The sequence below is a fragment of the Giraffa tippelskirchi genome, chromosome 2 (genome assembly GCF_054371585.1).
Source record: "Giraffa tippelskirchi isolate mGirTip1 chromosome 2, T2T-mGirTip1v1.2.pri, whole genome shotgun sequence".
NCBI lineage: Eukaryota > Metazoa > Chordata > Mammalia > Artiodactyla > Giraffidae > Giraffa > Giraffa tippelskirchi.
In genome coordinates this window covers 140,906,699-140,933,960 of record NC_137276.1, presented here as the reverse complement: position 1 = coordinate 140,933,960, position 27,262 = coordinate 140,906,699, and the positions used below count along the sequence as shown (strand labels likewise).

The window sequence follows — 27,262 nt, the reverse complement described above, 5'->3', positions numbered from 1 at the left end:
CCAGGCTGTGTGGCTAGGGTGGGTTAGGGTGGAGGATACATTGTTTCCTATCATAGCTGAATTCACAGTCCAATTCAAGGGCTAAGGAAAGGTTTACACATACCACCAGACGGTTACATACAGTGCTACCTCTACCTGCTCCTCCAGGAACGCAGAGAAAGGTCAGAATGGACTGAAATAGGGGGGTGGGGAGGGCCCTCCTGAAGGAGACAGACCTAAAGCTTAAAGGAAGTGTGGTATTTGTTTTGGCTGAAGGGTTTTACAGGGAGCAGAGAAATGGCCCAGAAAAAAAAAAAGATGGCATGTGTGGACAGGAAGGAAGGCTGCACTGCCAGCACCTCAGCCCAGACAAGGATATAAAAATAATGGGAGAGACCTGCGGCTGCCCTCTATTAACGTCTGAATTTAAGCAAAGGAAAGAATTCATATTGATTGCTAAGACTCTTTTTTTCCCCCAACAATTAGCTCTTTATACACTTTCATCTGGCCTAGGAAAGAAAAATCTTTTGTCTAGGATGCCATAGGTATAGTGCTGCCTCCCAGTGAGAATGAACTATGACCTTTTGTGGCCCCTTCAAGACCCATGATTCATGTTTCATGGAAAATGTTGAGAAATATTCCATTAGAAATGAATCTGCTTTCACAGCATATTGTATGTTTCCTGTGTTTTTCTTCCTTCATTATCACCAAGGACATTCCCATGAAAACAAAAACAAAAATCTCGTTTCTTCCCCAGAGTAACAATATTCTTTACTTTGATTTGCTCTGAATTTCCAGAATGCCTTTGCATGGCATCACAATAAGCTTCTGGAGATTTTCTAGTGATGTCATAAATGTCCAACAGAGAAAATCATTACACTAACAAATGCAACTACAAGCAAAGGGGGTTGACCTCATATGGTGTAATTTCAAAGTTTCCAGGGAGGCCTGCAACCAGCTCCTCTCCCTACCCCTAAGTCACAAGTCCCCACACCCTCCCACCACCAGCAATCCTTAACCTGCTGGCTAGTGTTGAAATAGCAAAGCTACTAAGCTGACAGTTTCAACCATGGCGTAAGCAATGGGTATGACTTGAATTTCCAGGAAGGCCACCACCACCAACCGTCGCTCCACCCCTGCCAAAAAAAGCCACCTCTCCATCTGCTGGCTGGTGTTGAAAGAGCATAACTAGAGCTTCATTCTCTTAACTTCAATCTTTGGTAAAATGCAAATACTTTTTTCAGAAGTTTCCATTACAGTATGACTCATTTTCTGATCCTTTCCTAGCCAGTCCTCTACCATTGTACCTCTCTCCTTCCATCACCGTAAGTGGAAGCCCCACCTAGAAGTTCAGCCCACCCTAATCTGGGCCCAATCCTGACTTTGGACAGAAATAATTTAAGAATTTATAAAGCAATACTCCCTATATCAAACTATCCTGCTCTTATTCTGTTAACAGGGTTCCTGTCTTACTCCAAAGGCCCAGCCTCCAACCACCCATTTTCACTCTGCAAACCACATGGCTCCATCTTATCCTGGGGACCTAAGTACTCATCTAGCATCCTTCCCAGAATCCTGCTACTCCAAGAATTGGAAGCCATCTTGTTTTTGTCATGTGGTCAAGAAAATGGAGTCGATTTCAGTTCATGACTCCCTAATGTAAAGTCACAGAGCAAGGCAATAAAGAGCTCTGGCCCTGGGGCTCTCCTGGTGGGTCAGTGGCAAAGAATCTGCCTGCCAATGCAGAAGACATGGGTTCAATCCCTGATCCAGGAAGATCCTACATGCAGCTGAGCAACTAAGCCTGAACTATTGAGCCTGCACTCTAAACCCCGGGAGCCAAAACTACTGAGTCCAGGTGCTGCAACTACCAAAGCCTGCGCACCCTAGAGCCTGTGCTCCAACAGGAGAAGCCATTGCCATGAGAAGCCCACATACCACAACTAGAGAGGAGCCCCACTCACCACAACTAGAGAAAACCCTGCAAAGCCACAAAGACCCAGCACAGCCAAAAATAAATAAAATTATTTGAAAAACAAGAGCCCTGCTCTTTCTCCCTATGTGACTGTAGCTGTGTGTTAACCTCTACAGGTCTCATCTTCGTATGTATCTGTCATACCCATTCAATGAGAGAATACATAAGCCTAAAAGTTGAAAAAAATATATATTAGCAATGATAAGGATGTTACTCACAACGAATTTATGAATATACTGCCTATTCCCACATTCTATATTGATATGTTCTACCCATCTGGAGTGAAGCATTCACTCACTCACACTGGAACGCAAATGAAGGGGTCAGTGAGGATACCCGGCCTGAGTGACTGCCTGTTATGCATGAATGGCCAACAATGGGTCTGGACTAGGGTTCCTTCCAGTTCCTGTAGTTCATCCTATTGTCCCAGTGCCTCCCAAGCCTTAGAAAACCACTTGGGGTTCCAGGTCCTTGTCCCTCTCATCCTGTCCTGTGTCATTTCAATTAGCTGGGCCAGGTACCAATATGTCCCAAATAAAGATAACCACGGTATCTGAGTGATCAGAAGAGAATAAAGACTGGGGCTCAGAGGAAGCCAAAGATAAATGGCTCCACAATTCTTCTTTAGTCAACGGCATTTTTTTAAAATCACTGAAAGGGGTGTTAGCCTCACTTATCTCTAAGTAGCATCATGAATAAATACAAAGCTCCCATTGTGGACAGAGCAATATACTTGCAAAATACCCTGCAGAGTATACCAGTTACGAACATGCATTCAAAAAAAGTGAGGAAGAGGCTAACTAGATGAATACACACACACACACCCTCTTCAGACACCGAAAGTAAAAGCAGGTGGCATGAAAAAGTGGATTTTATACAAGTTGATCCACTCAGCAATTTGCTTCTTATAGATTCTATTACACATACTCAGTTGCAGAGGGACACAGTCTTCCAGCCAGTACGTTGGGTTCCAACCTTACTGTGACCAGAAGCTCAACTATTCTCTTACTGAACTGGAAACATCAGCTTCATTCTATGTAGGTAAAATAACTTTTCATCTAGTTTTTTCTAGTGTGTTCTTTTTTTAAAGATACAGAGTGAATTTTGAGGTTTTATTTGTTGATAATATGTTACAGTAATACAAGTAGGTGGAAGATTCTGTATCCTATACTACGTTAAAATATTTTCTCTCTTCTTTTATCTGAAGTTCCTTTGTATGATTCATCACCAAAGACTAGGTTTGGTTTTTAAATGGTTTAGAACACCAAAGATCAATTTCCGGGACACAACGATCAGCAAAATGCCATCAGAAAAAATACCGTTCGTGAAACGGCTAAATCATTTCAGATTGACTGCAATTGAAATGAGTTTTAATTTTTTTCCTAAATTTTTGTTCTTAAAAAAAACAAGTAGTGAAGCTACACAGCAGCATACTCTATTATGCAGGATAGAAAAAAGTTAAGTTTTCCCATGTAGTTCACTATGGAAGACTAAAACTAAAGGGCATTTCCCTTCATTTTCTTTATATATTGGTGAGCAACCCCAAGTATTAAAGATAAGACCTTTGGGAAGATTTCAGTCTAACCAACAACCTAGGATTGAATTCAATTACAGGCCAATTTACCATTTGTCCCAAAATCCCAATCACTGCCAAAAAGCTATCACCAGAGTGCCCTCCAACACAACAGTATTACAGACTAACTACAGATCTGGGTTGATCTTCCTACAGTAGAACCTCATATGGATCAGAGTACCTGTGTCTCTCTCTCTTTCCAAAGTGAATAACCGAGAAGAGGCACCAGTATTACACAAACTAGAAATTAACTGAAATGGCCTAGGAGCAGTCCTTAAAGAACTACATTTAAGGAGTCTCACTATACCTGGAGTTTATTTAGATAACAAGATTCTGGAGAGCTGATGCAGTAATGGAATAAGACTTTTGGAGATCTTAGAAGGAGGTATCTGGCACACAGAAGAGACATGAGTTACTGAGGACAGAGGGTGCACTGTGGTGGGCAGCCTTGTAAAAGGGCCCCCAGTGATTCCTGCCTGCTAGTATTCACATTCTGTGTAATCACTGTTCTCTAGTGGGTTAGACAGAGTCCTCCCTCTTGCCCTGTAGTTGTTGCTCCAATGAAGCCAGCAGTCATAATGTAAGCACCTCCATGGAGAGGCCACTTAGCAAGGAACAGACGGAAGCTGCCTGCCACTAGCCCACAAAAAACCCTAAACCCTGCCAACAACCACTCAGGCGAGCTGGGAAACTGACTGACACTCAGACATGCCTCACGGTGACTGCAGCACTAGCCCACACTTGGATCTTAGTGTTTCCATAGGCCCAAAGCCACAGAACACAACTAAGCTGTACCTAAACTTCTGACCCACAGAAACTGCAGACAACCAATGCTGTATATAGCTACCAAATCTGAGTAACCTGTTACTCAGTAATAAATAACTGAGAGATATTTAACATAGATTTTTACCTCTAAAAATCATTTGGATAGCATCACAGTATGTATTTGAAACTTTCATGTAACTTGAAAAAGTATGTGCTGTTCTCTACTGGAATTTTAAGGTCTCTTAAAAATCTCTGGATTTTTCAGGGGACCAAATTCCATAATACATTAAGACAATGCAAGCTTTCTCAAGTTGATTTAATTCACTTAAAAGTCAATAGAATACTCAAGCTATTTAACTGTGTCACTTATATATTACAGGCCCACTCAGCATTAAGGAGCCCCTAATAAAAGCAAAAAAAAAAAAAAAAAAAAAAAAAATCCAAGATAAATTTTACTTCTAGAAAATCACATGCAGACTCAGAGATAAACTTTACTTCCATAAAATAATAAATGAAAATTTTTTTGATTAGAAAGCTTCCAAAAAGCTTCCTTACCTTGAATGCACTGCAGTGTTCCATCCTCCGCTCTTATTGTGAAAGTCTCACCTGGATTAACTTGAACGAGAATAACCTGCCAAAATAACACATTAATTTCAATTTTTTAAATTTATTCTTATTTATTTATTTATTTGGTTGTGATGGATCTTAGTTGTGGCATGCAGAATCTTCAGTTGTGACATGTGGGATCTAGTTCCCTGACCAGGGATCCAATGCAGGCCCCCTGCATTGGGAACACTGAGTCTCAGCCACTGGATCACCAGGGAAATCCCTAATTTTCAATTTAATACTAGAACATCTGGGGATTTCTCCTCAACAGTTTCATTACATAAATTTATGTACTAGACAAGAAATATGTGGCACAATCTTGTATAAACATAAAATTTAGGAGATGTCTTAGATCTGGTTCAAATTTGATGGGGGATAAGCACATGCATTTGTATTTAGCTAAGTGAATTCTCCTGTGTTATAACAATGGAAAGCAATTTATAAGAAAAATGTTTTGGGGGAAAAAAAGTATCTATGTTTAGGACCTGGAAATACTAATGAACAGTATAAGTAGGACCCATCAAACATGCAAATCTTTAAATCTATTACCTAAATGTCTGTTTTAGTCATATAACAGATATTTTGTTATCAGAAGACAAATTCAAAAAGACTAAACCATGCATGCCATGGCAAAATATGTTCGTTCAAGAATCTCAGAATTTTAGTTCTAATCTCATTCAGTTCCTTTAGATAACAAAAGGGGGAAACTAATTAATCTATATCCAAATATAAACAAAAGGACGTAATCCAAGTTTTAAAAACTGTTGTTAAAAATCATCAGGTGCAAGATTAACACTATTAAAATAATGACTATATATTTCTAGAAAGTGGAAGGATGTCAATGTCACATTCATATTAAAGTTCTTGCAGCAAGCCTGGTTCCTCCCTGCATCGAAACCATCAAGCATGCTGTTTCCTCTGTCTGCAATGCTCTCCCTTGCACTCCTTCATCTCTACCCTGTGCCCACCTTACTCATTCCTCCACCAGCCACCACCCATTTATCCTTGCCAGATTAAGGACTGGCATTTCACTCTCAGGACAGGACAGGTCTTGTGCTACGGGTTCTCAAAAAACAAACAAAATGAAACTCACGCTCCTTCCTAAAATCTATAATTGCAATTAATTGTTGTTGTTGTTGTTCAGTCGCTAGGTCATGTCTGACTCTGCAACCCTATGGACTGTGGCACACCAGCCTTCCCTGTCCTTCACCATCTGCTAGAGTTTGCTCAAATTCATGTCCATTGAGTCAGTGATGCCTCCAACCATCTCATCCTCTGAACTCCTTCTCCTCCCAGCTGCCCTCAATCTTGCCCAGCATCAGGGTCTTTTCCAATGAGTTAGCTCTTTGCATCAGGTGACCAAAGGATTAGAACTTCAGTATCAGTCCTTCCAATGACTATTCAGGATTGATTTCCTCTAGGATTGACTAGTTTGATCTCCTTGCTGTCCAAGGGACTCTCAAGAGTCTTTTCCAGAAGCACAGTTAAAAAGCATCAATTCTTTGGAACTCAGCCTTCTTTATGGTCCAGCTCTCACGTCCATATATGACTACTGGAAAAACCACAGCTTTGACTACATGGAACTTTGTCAGCAATGTGATGTCTCTGGTTTTTAACACCCTGTCTAGGTTTGTCATAGTTTTTCTTCCAAGAAGCAAGCATCTTTTAATTTCATGACTGCAGTCACCATCCACAGTGATTTTGGAGCCCAAGAAAATAAAGTCTGTCACTGTTTCCACTTTTTTCCCAACTATTTGCCATGAAGTGATGGGACCAGATGCCATGATCTTCGCTGTTTGAATGTTGAGTCTTAAGCCAGCTTTTTCACTCTCCTCTTTTACCTTTGTCAAAAGGTTCTTTAGTTCCTCTTCACTTTCTGCCATTAGGGTGGTAAAGGAATTATTTTTGTGTCTGTCTTTCCTTATAGAGCCTTAATCTAGGTTCTATAAGGGCAAGATCTGACACAGAATAAGTGCTTGAGAAATATTTTTACTGAATGAATGAAAGTTATAAAACTTACAGAAAACGACTGCAACTGTTACTTTGAGAAATTAAGCTTTCATAATATGCAATGTTAAAAGTCAACTTTATTTACTGTGGTGGTGATGGTTTAGTGGCTCAGTCGTGTCCGACTCTTTCCAACTCCATGGACTGTAGCCTGCCAGGCTCCTCTGTCCATGGGGATTCTCCAGGCAAGAATACTGGAGTGGGTTGCCATTTCCTTCTCCAGGGGTTCTTCCTGACCCAGGGATAGAACCCATGTCTTCGCCTTGGCAGGCGGATTCTTTACCACTGAGCCACCTGGGAAGCCCATATGGACCATATTATGTATTTTTTAAAACTATTTATTAAGATCAAAACCATTTTATCTTTAAAAACTAAATCTTTAAAGTCTATGTATTTTGCTTATACTAACAATTCCAGGAAACACTGTTGGGATGTTAAAACATTTTTAATCTGGAAATACATTAACTAGAAAAAACAAGATCATTCAAGGAAAAGCAGTAGAAGTTTCATCCCTGGTGCTCTTTGTTATCTTGAATTATAATAGTTATTTCAAGGCAATTTATTTTTCCTGTACAGTAACTGTGTCAATAATTTTTCAGTCTTAAGCATTCAAATCCTCACCAATGTAAACACACTGTGCCATTTTAAGAACTCAAAAGGAAATCCTTCCCGATCTCTATGGAGTGATTAAGACATTTTGGTTGCTTTCTTGAAACTGAATTTTTAAAGTCATTCCTAACATGAAAATATTTTTGACTTAACTTTATTTCTATATACACATAGAATATAACTCTATTATAGGGGAATAAAACAGTCCAAGAAAGAAAAGTGTCCGTGTTGTTTTAAAAATCCTTAAACCAATTTTAACATCACTGTAACAGAGTAGAAGGCAGCTGCTTTGTGTTTAAGCCTCTAGGGATAGGTCTATAAGATATGCCTGTCGAATTATTTAGTCAGGAGAAAAAAAAAAATCAGTGGACACTAAGACTATGACCCAGATATTCTCTGACAATCTTAAATGCATATACTCTCTTCCACTACACTCATAACTGTCAGACAATGTGTCCTAAATGCTAGTTCTAAAACCACAATTCATCAGTATTATGGGAAGTCCCAGGCAAGAAAAGGGATATCTAAATTGGAGCACGTTCCAGGTTCTATCACATTATCTGCTTATCACATTGCATGAAAAGTGTCTGCAGCAGTTTCTCTGCAGTCCCTGACACCGGGCCACATCTCATGGAGTGGCTTGGAGGCAGCCAGCCTCCAAAAACCATTTATGCTTTCCCCTCGCTGCTCCTGGGAGGCCCATTCCTGACCCCCACCCCATCTCTTCAGGGAGAAAGAGGATAGGTAAAGGGCTTGCACATATCCTATTAAAATCTCTCTCTTCAAATGTTTAGTTCCTGTAATTTTCCCTTCTGCTGTGTTTCTATGGCAACCAGATTATAATCTACCAAGTTACCTCAGAAACCAGGCAAATCTCCTGTGTCCCAATATCAATTTTTCTTAGCAAGAGCAAAAGTCATTATTTGAGCAAACCACATTCATCTTGGCACGGAGATATTTTAAAAGAAAGCATTTTATTATACTGAAGCAGACTGACCACCGTGCAGTTTTTGCTGTCAATAAAGGAGATGTAAAAATAAATTTTTGACATACACCAGCCCAATGATCTGTCCCTAACCAGAGACATGAATGAGATGCTGGCAGCAGGCCTTGCATCATGTGGCCCTGAGGAGCGTGAGTCACATCGGCAGGCTCCCTGGCACTTAACCTTTTGTATCGAACAAGTCACTCTGTCTGTCTGTCTCTCTCTCTCCCTCTCTCAATCTGTCTCTCCTCGTCCCCGCCACCCTTCTTCCCTCCCTCCTCCTTTCTTTCTTTAGCCACAAAACAGACATTACAGTTACAAGTTCTCTTAAATACAGAATGTAAAACATAACATCATTGTCCAAACCTCATCATTTTTTGCCCACTTAGTAAGCATTTCCTGCTTTTCCAAAATCAGCACTAAAACAAGTCATGCTGTATTCTGTGTCTTGTCAGAGGAGAAGGGGGAAAAAAAGAGAAGATTTTTTTTAACCACTGATAGATTTTTTTTCCCCCAGAGATGTTAACATAGAGCCATGTTAATCAAAGACATATTTCAGGCTACTATTGTTTTGTCAGATCTGTTTCAAATCCATTAGTGCTACAGGAACCAAGCAGCCCAAAATAACCAAAGGCAGTTCATTAGGGTTTACTGAGAAATAAGTGACCATTCTTCCAAAGTCTAAAGAAACAATACAACAAGAGGTAGAATTAACATAACTAAGCAAAAGGCTAAACACAGCAACCTGGGAAAGCTTCATCCAACAAGACAACTGAAGCAGGTATAACATCTTTCTTTAAAGGTATAAATCTAAATAGAACTCTGTTTCTAACTCACCAGAAGAGCAAAAGGAAGGCTACTTTTGCATTTTAAATTTTGGAAGGTTGATTAACCAGAAGATGGTTAGCATCTAAGACTTCTCCTGGAGGCAAATTCCTAATTTTTGCCTCAGATAAAATACTACCAGGCACCCAACTAAATCATCACTGCCACATATGTGTTCATCACAAAAGCTCCTGCTCGGACAGCAGTACTGACTGACCAAAGATGAAATGTTACATTTGCAGTATTTTCAAGAGTTAAATTCCATACCTAGTCAAGATATAAACAGTGCTAGGAAATCCCGCTTCACTTTCAGAGCTTTTCCCACTTGCCACATTCTGTGAAGCTTGTCTTACTCTTAGCTGTTTCGAACATTCTCGTTTAGAGCAGTTATAAATATCCAACAGACATCTTAAGAAAGAAAGAGGAGTATTACAACCTAAAAGCTGCAGATGAGTTCCAGGTAAGGACAGATTCTATCCAGGAAGATCTAACAACTTAAAAAAGTGACCTCTGACTCCATGAAAGGAATAGTAACACCTTCCTTCTGAACACACACACACACACACACACACACACACACACACACACACTTCAGATTCCCAAACTCCAGAAAAATCCTGGCAAGTTCCACCCAGGCTCTTTCGCTCCACCCAAAGCATCCATCATGACACACGTTGAGACGCTGGTCGCTGTCAAGACCACAGCTGGCCTCCAGCGAATCTGAGTAGTAGCATCATTTGATTTTTGAGTTTTGTCTCTTTTAAGAAAAGGGAGATGATGAGCTGCAAATGACTGACAATCACCTTTGTGGTAATAACATACACAAAGAAAATGTCCCAGGATTTAAAACATGAGCAGTTAAACTGGAAGGTCCTAGAAGATAATAGGAAACTACTGACTGACTCACCTGCTCACATGTCCAACCTGAAGCCTGAATCCAAAGCTGGCAGGAAAAGAACATATAAGACCAGGGAGCCTCCAAGGATAGTTACACACTAGATCAAGGCAAAAGAACATCCAGACTTTAAAGATAGGGAAACTGAGGCTTAGAGAGGATAAGTAACTTGTCCAAAGTCACAGAACTGCAAAATGACAATCAGCACTGGAACCCAGCCCTGCCTGACCAAAACGCATGCTTTTCTCTTCTACCACATAGCATCTCCTCCTCCTCCCCAACAGGTGTGGGTTTTGCAGAGTCAGTTCTCTAGGGAGATGCTTCAATAAATGGCTACAAGGAGAGAATCCATTTAACTGGATCAAAAGCATGTCCCCAATGACAGAGGACAAGTTCTTTCCAGGAAATCTGTGCTCACTCCCTGAGGCAAAGCCTGTTACTCACAGCATGGCAGTTGGGTGGTAAGGAATCCATCCCTTAACTAACAACAAACAGTTGCCTTTAAACTGGGCAAGATTTATCCTCATAAAGTAACTGTCAAGTCCTTGAATTCCCTTAGAAACCTAGGACAAACCAATAAGCTAACTATTTGATTATCACTATCATTAGGTGCCATTTCTCATGACCTAATAGGCATAAGAAAAATAAAAGATTACTCCTGAAAAAGACTGGGTCTTAAGCTTCTATACTTCTCAAAAGTCACCTGTCATTAACAAAAAAGACAGGAAAATAGATGAATAGGTAACCAAGGAAAGATAAATTAGATGAACCAAGGAGAACATTTTAATGCACTGAAATCACACCAGTGTCTGCTGAAAATATATACACTTGACCTTGAACCCTCTGCACAGTGAAAAAAACCTGCATATACAGATTGAAAGTTGACCCTCCACAACCTCTGATTAAACCAACTGCAGATGGTATAGTACTGTGATATATATTTAAGGGGAAAATATGCATAATAGTTTATAATTAAAAATATTTTATAATATACTAAATATAAGCTGATGTGTGCAGTTCAAACCTGTGCTGTTCAAGGGTAAATTGTATATTCAAATGAGTTCAATAACTGCATTTCATGAAGTATCCTTAGAAGAATTACTACTCTGTGGTTTAGTCACTAAGCCATGTCTGACTGCTGCGACCCCATGTAATATAGCCCACCAGACTGCTCTGTCCTCTGTCCATGGGATTTCCCAGGCAAGAATACTGGAGTAGGTTGCCATTTCCTTCTCCAATTACTACTCTCAGTTCAGTTCAGTCGCTCAGTCATATCCGACTCTTTGCGACCCCATGAACCACAGCACACCAGGCCTCCCTGTCTATCACCAACTCCCGGAGTCCACCCAAACCCATGTCCATCGAGTCGATGATGCCATCCAACCATCTCATCCTCTGTCAGCCCCTTCTCCTCCTGCCCTCAATCTTTCCCAGCATCAGGGGCTTTTCCAATGAGTCAGCTCTTCGCATCAGGTGGCCAAAGTATTGGAGTTTAAGCTTCAACGTCAGTCCTTCCAATGAACACCCAGGACTGATCTCCTTTAGGATGGACTGGTTGGATCTCCTTACAGTCCAAGGGACTCTCAAGAGTCTTCTCCAATACCATAGTTCAAAAGCATCAATTCTTCAACGGTCAGCTTTCTTTATAGTCCAACTCTTACATCCATACATGATCCCTGGAAAAACCATAGCTTTGGCAAGACGGACCTTTGTTGGCAAAGTAATGTCTCTGCTTTTAAATATGCTATCTAGGTTGGTCATAACTTTCCTTCCAAGGAGTAAGCATCTTTTAATTTCATGGCTGCAGTCACCATCTGCAGTGATTTTGGAGCCCAGAAAAATAACGTCAGCCACTGTTTCCCCATCTATCTGCCATGACGTGATGGGACCGGACGCCATGATCTTAGTTTTCTGAATGTTGAGCTTTAAGCCAACTTTTTCACTCTCCTCTTTCACTTTCATCAAGAGGCTCTTTAGTTCTTCTTTACTTTCTGCCGTAAGGGTGATGTCATCTGCATATCTGAGGTTACTGATATTTCTCCCAGCAATCCTGATTCCAGCTTATGCTTCTTCCAGCCCAGCGTTTCTCATGATGTACTCTGCATATAAGTTACATAAGCAGGGTGACAATATACAGCCTTGACGTACTCTTTTTCCTGTTTGGAACCAGTCTGTTGTTCCATGTCCAGTTCTAACTGTTGCTTCCTGACCTGCATACAGGTTTCTCAAGAGGCAGGTCAGGTGGTCTCGTATTCCCATCTCTTTCAGAATTTTCCATAGTTTATTGTGATCCACACAATCAAAGGCTTTGGCATAGTCAATAAAGCAGAAATAGATGTTTTTCTGGTACTCTCTTGCTTTTTCAATGATCCAGCGGATGTTGGCAATTTGATCTCTGGTTCTTCTGCCTTTTCTAAAGCCAGCTTGAACATCTGGAAGTTCACGGTTCACGTATTGCTGAAGCCTGGCATGGAGAACTTTAAGCATTACTTTACTAGCGTGTGAGATGAGTGCAACTGTGCAGTAGTTTGAGCATTCTTTGGCATTGCCTTTCTTTGGGGATTGGAATGAAAACTGACCTTTTCCAGCCCTGTGGCCACTGCTGAGTTTTCCATATTTACTGGCATATTAAGTGTAGTACGTTCACAGCGTCATCTTTCAGGATTTGAAATAACTCAACTGGAATTCCATCACCTCCACTAGTTTTGTTCGTAGTGATGCTTCCTAAGGCCCACTTGACTTCACATTCCAGGATATCTGGCTCTAGGTGAGTGATCACACCATCATGATTGTCTGGGTCGTGAAGAACTTTTTTGTACAATTCTTCTGTGTATTCTTGCCACCTCTTCTTAATATCTTCTGCTTCTGTTACGTCCCTACCATTCTGTCCTTTCTTGAGCCCATCTTGGCATGAAATGTTCCCTTGGTATCTCTAATTTGCTTGAAAAGATCTCTAGTCTTTCCCATTCTATTGTTTTCCTCTATTTCTTTGCATTGATCACTGAGGAAGGCTTTCTTATCTCTCCTTACTACTCTACTTCATCTTAATTCAGCAAATATTGATGAGTGCCCAGAATAGGTGAGGCATTCCATTCAGGCCACAAAATAGAGACTTAGACAACACAAAGTTCTCCCTACCTCGCAGGATGACAAATGGGAACTTGCGTGGGATGGGAGTAAGGAATGACTTAAATAAAACAAAACATTTACAGATAGTGATAAGGGCTATAAAGAAAACAATGGCAGCCTGTAAGAAGTTATACATTTCTACATCCTTTAAATATGTTGTGCCCTGAATAAAGAGATCCTATTACCAAAAAAGCTGTTTGCTAAGAATAAAAATATAGCACTAACTTAGGTGTGAAAAATGCAGGATGTAATATAGATGGCCCAAACTAGGTTCAAAGCCTCTTTTAAGAGCCACAAATGCCTGAATCTAAAGTTTCAACTATAGGACTTTCCAGATAAAAGTCAAAAACAAAAAAGACCAAAAATGTGAGTGTAAGTGTAGCTTTTCCCCAGCTAAGAGTAACAGTCACTAAATATCCCTGAGCATTTGGAGCAGTGTTACATTTATTTAAAAAAATCTTTTTCATTTTATTGATTCCTGCTAGCTCAGCTGGTAAAGAATCTGCCTGCAATGCAGGGGACTCCAGTTCAAACCCTGGGTTGGGAAGATCTGCTCAAGAATATATTTTCACAGAATTGTTGAGTACCCAAAAGATAATTCTTCCTGCTTTAGCTTAAATAATTATGTTCACTGAGAACAAAGCTTGATTCCTGTCATCACCATTTCAGGATCAATTCTTATTAAAAATATCCACCACATGAGGTAAAACCATTTCCTACCCCTCAATTCCATCCACACATCCCGTATCTCCAAGCTGGGCTCTGGTCAGACTGATGGGGAATCAGCAATTTGGACCACTTTTCATCTGATGTGCTTTGCACACTAAATCTTGCATGTCATCCTGCATTTAGTGCCACCTACCTCATGTCTGGTTTTTGGTTGGCTGACGCAGAGCAACGTGACCCACACTGACATGCTAACTGATGTCACACCCCTGGGTCAGACGGTACAGAATCTGCCCGTAATACAGGAGACCCAGGTTTGATCCCTGGGTCCAGTAAATCCCCTGGAGAAGGGGATGGCAACCCAGTCCAGTATTCTTACCTGGAGAATTTCATAGATGGAGGAGGCTGGCAGGCTATAGTCCATGAGGTCGTATGAGTAGCTAACACCCGTCTCTGGCAAACAGTGCGCTGAACCTCATAGACAATTCTACTGTGGGAATCTCAAGGCTGCTGAAGAAACGTATTTAACTGCCTACATTCCCAGTATTCTACTATTTTTAAAACTCATTTCGATGTTGGCCATGTCATTTATTGAACACTGTTCTTCCCCAACTAAGACATAATCAAGAAATACTGTGCCCATGAAGAATGTTCTCCTTCCTATAACTAACAGAAAATCAGTTCCCAATATTTTGTCTTTAAACATTCTAGAGTTAACTTTTCTTATTACTCTTAATACTATTGCCTTATATCTTGTTCCCACTAACATCAAATTAGAAATGAGTACAAATATGTAATGTTCTATGGTTTTGGAAAGACTCTGAGTTAGAGACCTTAGCCTTTCCCTGCCTCTGCACAGTACATTATCATCACTTACCTAGGCCATGCTTTTGTAGTGATTAAACTTGTTTAAAACGATACCTAATGTAATTATTGAACCCTGATCATTCAACAAATATTTGCTGAGTAGTTACTATGTGCTAGGTACTTTATTAAGCACCGATGACTCTAAGACGAGAAAGATAAAAGCCTACCCCTATTCTCCAAGCCAGGCTTCAGCAATACGTGAACCGTGAACTTCCAGATGTTCAAGCTGGTTTTAGAAAAGGCAGAGGAACCAGAGATCAAGTTGCCAATATCCGCTGGATCATTGAAAAAGCAAGAGAGTTCCAAAAAACATCTATTTCTGCTTTATTGACTATGCCAAAGCCTTTGATTGTGTGGATCACAATAAACTGTGGAAAATCTGAAAGAGATGGGAATACCAGAGCATCTGACCTGTCTCTTGAGAAACCTGTATGCAGGTCAGGAAGCAACAGTTAGAACTGGACATGGAACAACAGACTGGTTCCAAATAGGAAAAGGAGTACGTCAAGGCTGTGTATTGTCACCCTGCTTATTTAACTTATATGCAGAGTACATCATGAGAAACGATAGGTTGGAAGAAACACAAGCTGGAATCAAGATTGCCAGGAAAAATATCAATAACCTCAGATATGCAGATGACACCACCCTTACGGCAGAGAGTGAAGAAGAACTAAAGAGCCTCTTGATGAAGGTGAAGGAGGAGGGTGAAAAAGTTGGCTTAAAGCTCAACGTTCAGAAAACTAAGATCATGGCATCTGGTCCCATCACTCCATGGGAAATAGATGGGGAAACAGTGGAAACAGTGTCAGAATTTATTTTTTTGGGCTCCAGAATCACTGCTGATGGTGAATGCAGCCATGAAATTAAAAGACGCTTACTCCTTGGAAGGAAGGTTATGGCCAACCTAGATAGCATATTTAAAAGCAGAGACATTACTTTGCCAACAAAAGTCCGTCTAGTCAAGGCTATGGTTTTTCCAGTGGTCATGTATGGATGTGAGAGTTGGACGGTGAAGAAAGCTGAGCGCCGAAGAATTGATGCTTTTGAACTGTGGTGTTGGAAAAGACTCTTGAGAGTCCCTTGGACTGCAAGGAGATCCAATCAATCCATCACAAAAGAGATCAATCCTGGGTGTTCATTGGAAGGTCTGATGTTGAAGCTGAAACTCCAATACTTTGGCCACCTCATGCGAAGGGTTGACTCACTGGAAAAGACCCTAATGCTGGGTGGGATTGGGGGTGGGAGGAGAAGGGGACGACAGAGGATGAGATGGTTGGATGGCATCACCGACTCGATGAACATGGGTTTGGGTAGACTCCGGGAGTTGGTGATGGACAGGGAGGCCTGGCATGCTGCAATTCATGGGGTTGCAGAGAGTCGGACACGACTGAGCGACTGAACTGAACTGAACTAATTTGTGTATTGGTGCAAAAGTAGAAAACACAATTAGCTGTTTGAAAAAAAAACCACATGATTATTTGCTATCAAGCGCTCTGGAAACTGAGGAAACCACCAAGACATCAGGAAAAGTTATAGTTGGAAGTGACACTTAAAGGGAAAATGAGAAGATAAGCAAAAGAACAATCACACAGCACAAGCACTGAGCGGTTCACTGCATTTAGAATTACAGTGTGCTAGAGAATTCCAATGCGGCTGTAAAGGCATAAGCAAGCAACAGAGGGGTAAAAGGTGAGACTGAAGAGGCAGGCCAGGCCCACCTCAGAAAAGTCTTTTGTTTGCTCTGCTTGAAAGTCTGGACTTTATCCTGTGAGCAGAATTTTCCAGTAGGAAAGCAACATTGCTAAGTAACTATGATAGCAGTGAGAAACTCAAACATCTCTGAGATGGGAGATACTGGGCACACAGAGACCAGCAAAGATATTAATTAAACGTCCATCTGTGACGTAATTCAGGGGTTACACAGTTCTAAATAAGAGTTTTCAAAAATAACCAACGGTTTAACCTTTAAATATGACTATCCAGATCACAGGGTTGGCTGCTGAAGAGTTCTGACCTCCCTGTCAACACCACGGTATCTCTGATTACAGAGGGGAAGTCACGGCATGGCTCTCCCAGACGTGACTACTTGATTTTTCCTACTTCCTGTCACTCTCTCTAATTCTGTTATCCAACTGTGATTCTGTCACTTCCATTTCCACCACTCCTATCACTGATAACTGAGGGGCCTTCACAGCCTGTCCCTCTCATGTCTCCACCTCCTCCTAGACTTTTTCTATCTCTTATTTCTTCCCTTTGGTTTCTTGATCTAAAAAGCTAAACCCCAAAGCACTCATCAGGCAACCTAGCAGTCCTTTCCTTTACTTCAAGTCAACTCATCAGTCTAACAGTGGACTATGTTGTCCACCTACTATGTTGCTGGCTGATTTGCTGATCAAAAGGAAAGGAGGACTAATAGGGTTTATTATTATTGGGATTATTGGGAAACAAATTTAATTATGAATCAAAAGAGAATCACTAGTTATTCTCAAGGGTTCCAAGTTAATCATATCCCCAAAACACCTGTTCTCTGATTCCTAGATAACCCCATTTCAGACTAGCTAATTCATTTTTTATATCTTTAACCTTACTTTGCCTTTTAGCATATCATACATACATTAAAAAAGTTTGAAAAAATAATTTAAGGACTCAGAATTGCAGATAAGGGTAAAAAGAAAAAAGGACACACAACCTAAAACTTAATTATTAAATTTAAGATGAATTTTTATTGCTTTTTTAAGACTACAAAGAATAAGGAAGAAATACCACATATTTCTTCTACATGTTTGTCTTCCTGCCACAGTATACGTTTAGGTAAAATTAGATGGCGTTCAGGCCAGACTTGTCCTCTAAGTAACACTATACTATGTACATATTGAGTAGTTAAGTCACTTTGTGCTAATCTCATTTTACTTTCAATTCACTTTTTAACTAAGAGTTTAAAAATCAATGAAGATACCAAAGATACACAGTGAGAAGTACAAATCAGACACATCATAGCTATGTCCCAGCTGTGCCAGACAAGGCACTTAACATTTCTAACCTGTATTTCCTCCTCTGAAAAGATAAAACACCTATCTTATGTGTGTGCTCTAAAGAAGAAAGCAACCCCCAGGCAGCCCTGGTAGAAGGCCTTAAACATAGTATATGCTCAATAAATAATTGTTATTAATATTTCTTTCTCTTCAAGTTTCTACCAGTGACACGGCCTCTAATGAGAAAGTCTGAAGAAAAAAATTTTGCCACATTTCATGTTCTCAATAAAATCTAAAACCAGCCAATTCTCACCTCTGACCAGATTTTCTGTTTGAGAAACATTCTGGCTTTCCTTAAATGATCACCTCTCAGCTCATTCACATTTCAGTGTCTGTTCCGCTTCCGCAGATCCCAGCAACAATAGTGACTTTGGAATCCTTTCACAGTAGTTCTGAAATCTAAGCCCTTTATATCCACAAAATGGTGTGAATTACTTGGAACTGCTTCTAATTAAGATTATCACAAGGAAAGTCAGCAACAAAATGTAACAAAGTAACACCACAGTATGTGTCGATTGCCTATTTAGGCACCCAGAACTCCAGGAGAGGACCCTTTTCTGACCAGTAAACTGCCTTCTCAAAGCAAGAAGGAAGAATTAAACCTGGCCAGCTTCCATAAGAAGCGCAAGCGTCTGCCTTTTTAAACACTTAAGCAACTAGTTTGAAAGGTTATCCACCATTCAATCCAGAAAAACAGAATTATACAGCAGGATTCTAAGACCATTAAAAAGTTTAAAGACACTATTCAGATTGAAGATTTCAAGGCAAACAGACTAAAAATGCTCTTCAAAAATGTACTGCTTTAAGATTTTCCTCTCTAGATTGTAGTGCCAGAGCATCGTAAGCAACTGTTGGAAAGCCTGATGCGCTTACACTCAGTCTTGGAAGAACGACATCCCTGAGTGCATCACATACCGACTTGCACAAATGAACAGATTATTCCGACTCTTCCCTCACTCTGCACCCAGTCCAAATTCAGGACTGACACTAGACTATGCAGACAGCAAAGGAAAAAATGTGACAACGATTTTCCAGCCAGCCCCTCCCTCCTCCTCGCACGCCCTCAGCACACACAAGCGCACAGCAGATTCTATGCACGTCTCTAACTCGGGCCAGTTTATGTACCATGACATCAGTGCAGTATAATGAGCCAAGTTTAAACTCCATCTGGGACAAATAACGTCCAGGCACACTGTGACTTCTTTTGTTTATATACACTGACTAAATATGTCTTGGTGGTAAATGAACTTAAGATTTATTTCCCAAGGCCTCCAAACAATATTCTACTCCCCTGAAGCACCTCCCTGCCTCCAGTGCTCTTTCCAAGGCTATGCGTAAGTGATTTTTACCAGAACACATGATTTTGAAACATATAATTAACATCTTGAGGAGAGTCAAAGTCCAAGCAGCCCTTCATCAATCTGAAACAAAGAAGATGAGGAACTCACTAGCAAAGGGGTGTGGTCTCACAGTACAAATGCTGCTGTATTCCCCCTGAGAACAAGAATGAGCAGAGGTGAGACACTTCAGAAATGCTCATAGAGTGCTTTCTTTTTGAAGGATAAACTTAAATGATTTTTTTTTCAATACTGGCATTACTTAAGAGAAATAATTATAAATTCAGAAATGAAAAAAAAACAATCTAATAGGTTCAAGTCTTATAATAAGTTTTTAGATTTCTTAAGACACAAAAACTGTGCCTCAGGGGTGATGTGACTTTTGAATGGAAAAGAAAGGCGGGGTTTAGGAGGAAAAGAAGGCAGACAAAGGCCCTCTTCCTTGTGCCCAGGCTTGACAAGCCCCTGCCTCTTCTCTCTGGTCACCATCATCTCTCAGCAGGTGCTGATCCCAGAGGAAACTGCTCCCCTATGGCTAACCTCAGGGAAAGAACCATACCCTAGGGAAAGAAAAGGAGCTACTCTGACAACCTGGGCCTGAAATGATTCACCCCCACCTCTTCCTCCAAACCCAGTTGGTGCCTCCAGGCTTCAGACACAGTCACTCCAGCTTGGTTTGCAACTCTGAGAAGATCCAGAGCCAGATTCACTGCCGTCTTTCAGAGGTGATGTGAAGAAAATTTAAGGTAATAGCAGGAATACTCTTCGCAAGCTTTACAACTTACTACTATACAAAACCCAGTCCCATGTCTCTCCTGACTGTTTACCTGAACAAAACAATGGAGATACGCCTAGTCCAAGCAATACCACCGTTCCTGGATGGTAGGACATAGGAGACTCAAATCCCAGTCCTGTGATTTGCCAGGTGCAAAGTATGTAAGCTTTCTCATCTGTGGTTCTGTCTGTAAAAATGATCACCACCTTACAAGGTGTATGTTCACTGGAAGAAATAATATATAAAAGTGCTTAGCACATCATAAGCCTCAAATAGTTACTATTCATTCCCTCTACCAGACAGAGAACAAAAAAATGAAAATATCAAATGGAAGTCTCTTGGGGAGTTCTCTGCCAGTCCAGTGGTTGGGATTCAGCAATGTCACTGCCATGGCCCAGGTTCAACCAGGCCGAGAAACTAAGATCCCCAAGCCATACAGCACAGCAACTCCACCACCAAAAAAGTAAGTCACTCTCTCCAATAATTTAACAAATAACCACACAACTAAAAATTGAGCATAAAGTTGAGACAAAAAACCTTCTGGTGATCAGCAAGTTTAAAAAGTAACATTTAAGTTTGAAGTAAATGCCCAAAATTTGTAGTCAGACCCTTGGCATTCTTTCAATGCCAAAAAAAAAAAATCTGACCTTTAATATATCTTTTACATTGTTAAGACACATCTCTGGAATGTTACAAAACATGTTAGCCCACATTTCCCCCATGTTCTTAAAACAATGATCGGAAAATGAGCCACTGCCTCCCTGCAAAGCAAAAGCCTACCCCGAGTATGCCGCTTCTCTTCAAGTCTCCCTAATGGAGGCTCCTCAAAGTCCCAAGGCAGCTTGAAGCAGCATGGTATAAATGGGCAGGTGATGAAGTGGGAAGATTCTCAGTGCCTGACCCTGAGTAAACCACTTTAAAAATAAGAAAACAGGAAGTCTGAGAAGTAAATATCCATAGATGTGAATACCCATCTATTAAAGGATGATGTCGTCCATTACTCAATTCCACTCTCAGTTGATTCCCTGGTCTTTAAAACAGATATTATTCACAGAGTATATATTAAGCCTAATATATACTAATTTCTCAGTCTAATTTCTCAATGCAAACATTTTATAAAAAATATGGATGCCATTCCTTTGTAATTCATATTCTATTCACATTTTACACTACACATATTTTCCGTTATGACTAAAGTTGCAAAATAAATGATAAAGAAATAGCCATTCTATAAGGATGCTTTTTATATAGCCTTTTGGCCAAGGTGATGAGAATTAAGATGAATTTTAAATAGATTCACTCTGTCAATGCGAAACAAATCAGAAAAGATGAATGAGTTGGATGACTCTGGCTAACTTAGCTACTAAACAACATCACTAACAAAAAGCATGTGTGTCACAGTTTTCCCCATGAACTAGAATGAAAACTCGATATTCCAATATATGTGAAGACCAAAGAAACTTCTATCCAAGAACATGCTTTGCTGCGAATTTTTCTATCTACTTAGAAAACACATGAACATTTTAACAACTCCTAAAAATTAGAAGTCGTGAAACACAACTGGATAACAAGTCCATTTCTCTACACATTTAAGGTTTAGCTCAGAAGGACTATTTCTACTTTTTTAGAAACACAGCTGGCCCTTGAAAAATGCAGAGCTTAGGGGCACCAACCCTCCGTGAAGTCAAAAATTCGTCTGAAACTTAAAAGTCAGCCCTCTCCGTTCGCAGATCCTAGGTATCCTCCTTGTACATCTGCAGGCTTAACCAATGGTGGATGGTATAGTTCTATAATACTTACTACTGTAAAACATAAATAAGTGTATAAGTGGGTCTGTGAAGTTCAAATCTGTTATTCAAGGGTCACCTTGCCCCCACAAAACGAAACCAAATAGCTACTACTTTCTGCTCTCTCCGCTTAACTAGTTCCCTTGTTACTTGCAAAGCAGGAACCCTTGGCAAAGTAACTTTCTAAATGTAGATGTCCAAGTGCACACCTCCTATACTGCAAGGGGCAAGGAATGGGCAAAAAAGAATGGATCCAGGTCAAAGTACTCTAGTTAATGGTTGTGCTAAGCACACACTGCACATAAAACAGATATCCTCTCAGCACTGCTCTATCTGATGGTCGCCTACTAAAGAAAAAGGCCCAGGGCTGAGAGGCAATACCAATGTAGGCACAAACACTAAAGTGGCACTGAATTGTTTCCTCTGCAGGCCCATCATAGTTCAGTGTCCATTTACTATAACAGCAGAGTTGGCTGGAAAATTACTAAGGTGGGTACCTAGTTCTGGTCAATTCCAATTTAAATGTAATATGAAGGCAGCAAAGCCCCCATATTACCTAGATACAACACTAGGACGCTTCAGCAACGGGTTCCTTGGAAGGCTGTTTACTTTTTGCACCTGCATTTGGAATCTACAGATTACTGTTGCTAATTTATGCAGCTTGCTCACTATTGTCCTGTTTGGAAATGTAATGTAGATAATTGCTATACAGTCATATTTTTAAGTCAATCATTTGGACCAGAAAAGATGAGTCTGCCAACATAAAAATGATTATGTGCAAACATATGTCTTAACACATTCTGGAAGAGAACAGTCCCATTTTTTTTTCCTCTGTGTGTATGTGTAAATATATATATAATTTTTACCGTACTCTAAGATATATCAATGGCTATCATATCACATCCAACATGACAAATATGCATTTAAAAAAAACAAAAATTTGAGGTTGGAAGTCTATCAGGTGTAGTTTTACTCAAAGAGAAAGTCAATATAGAAATGATTTAAATAAAAATGCCTCATCTAGGTAACACCAGGGAAATTTTACATTCAAGAAATTCTCTTTTAGTAAGTACCTAAGGAAAATGCAATTCTTGGAGAAACTGTAAAAAATATTGTAAACACAAGTATGTGCATGTCTATCCCTTTGAACACTGATACCCTGCATCTGTGTTTAATGCCCCCTAACCAGTTTGTAAACAGTAAAACCAAGGCACCTGGTCATTTCTTCTGCCCTTTCTACGCTTTGATGAGTGTTCAATATGGCACTGATTGGGGACTCGAATACTGTTCACTGAGAAGCCAAGGCCAAATAAAACAACACATGGGTCCAAAGTTGTAAGACATATAACTGAAATCCTTCTACATAGCTACATGAGCCAGAGTCCATACTACTTCATTTTACAAGTTATATAAGGGAAGTAGAAAACTAAGAGACTTAAAATCACTTCATCAGTGTGATACAATGAGTGTGCCCGAAAAATCTTAAATAGTTTTGCTTTTAAAACCTGGTATGTGTGAGCACAAGAAACAGTTACAAAGCTAAAAAAAATCAAAAGGTAAACAATTCCCAGGTTGCAAGTTCAGCTGCCCACAGAGCCCAGGCAAGTTTGGGAACTGAGTGAAGTAGACAAAGGGGGCCTGAGGACAGCACTCCCCCTCCAAAGTGGGTGGCTGCTACTTTGTGTCTGTCAACTTTTGCCAAGTGGGATGACCAGCCCAGTTACCACATCTTCTGGGTTTTTTGAAAAACAGAAAGATCCAGAATTTTGTGTAAATCTTCCCATTTTTAAAGATTGGCATCTAACTATTTATTTGTTAATCATAAAGCTTTTTTTCTTTTTTAATGCCTCTGTGAAAAATGTAATAGGTAGCCAGTTTTTAAGCCCTGGTTTAGACGAATTAAATTTGTTTATTTTGTTCATCCTTCATTCACTCTGAAGGACTTACTTAATGCTGCCTCAGACGCCAGGTACAGCATGACCAAGAGACAACCCCTGCTCCTCTGGAGTTCAGAGTGCAACCAGACAGTCAAACACTGCAATAAGTTGAAAACAATCATAATGTTAAAACCACCATAGAGTTTTAAATTGCTGTTATTTTGCAGTGCAACCTTGCCACGCCAGTGTTTTTCCTTAATCCTCTCCTTTTTGAAGGCAGCTCTATTTCTACCATTTGAAGGATACTGACTGTATCTTGTATCTTATTATTATTGCCTTTGGCTAATTAAATTCTGAAGTGTCTCTCAACCCAGACAGCTCAGAGCTGTCATAATTATATATTATATGTCATAATTATTGTGAGTGCTGTATATAACACCCTCCTCTGCATGGCATCAACATTTTCCTTTATGAGACAGAGATTATACATAGGCTACGCCTTTTCAGAAGGTTTGTAGTGAATAGAATTGGCAAACCTAAGGCAGAGAGGATTGTAAAATCAGACCACAGACCTAGAAAACTCAGACTTCTTTTTTTTTTTTTTTTACACTTCAGAGGAAGCCCTCAGAAACGTGGGCAGCTGCCTGCACTGCTAGAAAGCACGTTGGTTGAGGGTGCTCATGGGCCTCACCTCTACAGAGTTGGGAATTGTGAGGGACAGAATCAAGAAGCCAGGAGTGGATCACCAGACTGGATGCATAGAGGACACACAGATTCTCTAGAAAGAATACTGAAGAGCAAAGTTTCCAGAAAATAGATTCTAGAATGCATAGATACAGTTTGCTGGGGGCGTCACTAATATTAGTTCTCCACTGATTATGCTATCCCTACAGAGTATTCATTAGATCTTCCCTGGTGGCTCAGATGGTAAAGCGTCTGCTTACAATGCGGGAGACCTGAGTTGAATCCCTGGGTCGGGAAGATCTCCTGGAGAAGAAAATGGCAACCCACTCCAGTATTCTTGCCTGGAAAATCCCATGGATGGAGGAGCCTGGTAGGCTACCGTCCATGGGGTCACAAAGAGTCGGACACGACTGAGCGACATCACTTTCACTTTCACTTTGGGGCTTCCCTGGTGGCTCAGAGGTTAAAGCGTCTGCCTGCAATGTGGGAGACCTGGGTTGGATCCCTGGGTTGGGAAGATCCCCTGGAGAAGGAAATGGCAACCCACTCCAGTATTCTTGCCTGGAAAATCCCATGGACAGAGGAGCCTGGTGGGCTGCAGTCCACGGGGTCGCAAAGAGTCGGACACGACTGAGCGACTTCACTTTTCACAGAGTATTCACATTTCACACCACAGAAACTGATTACATGATATGCAAAGCTTGAATAACTTCCAGCGTGATACCTCAGTTCAGGCTCAGCCTCCCCACAGACACTTTTCCTTGCCTGGTGTGTTTTCCTGCTCGCCTCTCCGGTTCCCCACCCCTCCCTGGACGCTCCCAAGACACTGATACATTCTGCAACCCAAGCACTTCTTCCCTGGTCTACACATGTGTAAATACAGCCTTTATCTTTTTTTGTAAACCACATTTTGCTCCCCAACTAGACTGCTCATTCCTTTAGGGCAAAAACAGTGTCTTATTCAGCTTTGTGGCACCAATACCTAATACAGTCCTGCAGAAAGACATACGACAGATGCTTATGCAGATGAACAAATCTGTTATTCAGTCACTCCTTAATTCAGTCATAAATCTTACCCTCTCACTCCTCCTTTCCACCCCAAATCTCAAAGAAGAGAGGCTGACAATCTTCACACGAGAGGCCTTGTAACTGTGACTAGTAGAGAGCATGTGAATGGCAGTTTGCAATAATAATTTTCTGTAAACATTTGCACAGGTTACACGTTCCTCATAGGCGGTGATGCTGAAGAGTCTGATCCAAAACTGCGCTTCCCCACGTTGGCTTTCCCAAGCCCAACATTTGACCAGCCTAACTTTTTCTACCTGCCAGCTCAAGCCTCTGCCTCTAAATAGGGGGGTATCATAAAATGAGATGTTATCTAACATTATTCAGCAATAATATTTTAATTGCAGTCCCATTCTCATTTGAATATCCTTTTCCTGGGCAAGGCTCTCAAGAGCCATTTATTCGTTTTTCTACACCATACTGACCGTGATCTTCTTTCTGCGTCCCCCTGACACGGTGGCCGTCTGTATGTTTGAACAGTAAACCTGTGTGGCAAGAGGATCTGAACTACTGATTGCAAGAAGGGAGCTGTCAGGGGAAACGTTATTAAGAAGATATCAATCTGAACAGAAAAGGTCACTGAACTAGTAGGAGAAGTACACTTGACGTAGAAGACATGCGGATGACGAGCACCATCTGAACATGGAACATTTTAACATATTTAATGCGTTGTCTGGAAATGTGTACTCAAAAGAATGCGCTGGGAAAACTCTGGCTGTGTATGCTGTCTGGGGGAAACAAAGGCTTTCAAAACGAAGAAACCAAAGGGGAAAAAACCTCACTCCCAATGAAATGACATGCTAAATGCTGATCAACCAAAACGGGCAAAAGTCAAGACAATTGGACATGACTGAGGTAACTAACCTCCTGTCTTCCAGGGAATGCTTATTAACAGGATATCCCAGAAAAACAGTTTTCTGTTTATATTTAAGGAGATCTACTACATGAAAAAGAGGCATGAGGAATCCTCATTAGCAGTTAATATTCAGGAAGCTTAAAAGAAAAAAAAGAGCAAAACATAAGAAAAAAAAAATGACAAAACCTGCTCCAGGTGCTCTCTGTGTGCTGAATGCCTAGTTAGGACAAGGAGACATCTACTTCTATCCCCACCCCACTGACCTAATAATACGTACATGAGAAGTGTCACTAAGAATACACATAAAGTGGCATGCCACCACCATGTAGGTCTGTCAGTGTCACAGATTAAATAAGCAAATCAGTCAGTTCTATGTGAACACTCTGTTCTTAACCTAATGGTTTCTTTCTTCACCTGGCAGCTGCTGTAATTCTTCTTAAGAGATTATTAAAATATTAAACCAACAAAACAAGCTGGAAATTGGGCTGATGTTTATTCTTTCATGCTCAAAACAAGCTGTTACTTCTTAAAATCTCCAAAATGTGCTGAAAGTTCATAACAAAGATAGTTAATACACTGTTAGGTTCTAAAATGTAATGTATGAAATGCAATATTTTGACTACTGAAGGACATTCACTGTAATTTATACAGCCACACACAAAAACTCAGGTGGAAACCTGAGCTTTACAACTCAGGAATAATATGTGGTTAGGCATATTAAGGGAAGTAAACTTTATTTAGCTACGTTGATCTATTTAGAGGTAGAAGAAATTACAGTAAGAGAAGAGGAACCAAACATGAGGAAGCGCAGTTTTGGATCAGACTCTTCAGCATCACCATCTATGAGGAAAACGTAACTTGTGCAAACGTTTAAAGAAGATTATTACTGCAAACTGCAATCCACGTTTTCTCTACTACTCACAGTTACAAGGCCTCTCATGCCAAGATTGTCAGCCTCTCTTCTTTGA

At 40.5% G+C, this 27,262-nt stretch overlaps 1 protein-coding gene and 1 long non-coding RNA gene across 12 annotated transcripts in view; one reads left to right on the top strand and one right to left on the bottom strand.

Annotated features, from left to right (window-relative positions):
* The window catches only part of FNDC3B (fibronectin type III domain containing 3B), a 362,295-nt gene that overhangs the window by 250,866 nt on the left and 84,167 nt on the right, over positions 1 to 27,262 (bottom strand). For 9 of the 11 annotated variants that reach the window (XR_014077090.1, XR_014077092.1, XR_014077091.1 and 6 more), the window contains one exon: positions 4,848 to 4,923. Coding sequence is in view for 6 of the 11 variants with exons in the window: in XM_081570938.1 (XP_081427064.1) it covers positions 4,848 to 4,923 (76 nt within the window). In the remaining 5 variants the exon portion in view is untranslated. Of the gene's footprint in view, positions 1 to 4,847; positions 4,924 to 18,166; positions 18,248 to 27,262 lie in introns of those variants that run through there. The other 2 variants (XR_014077094.1, XM_081570944.1) reach the window with 1 other exon arrangement.
* On the top strand, positions 19,227 to 25,946 carry LOC145538620 (uncharacterized). The gene is made up of 2 exons (XR_014077099.1): positions 19,227 to 20,488; positions 25,589 to 25,946. It is a non-coding gene; the product is annotated as an uncharacterized LOC145538620 (long non-coding RNA).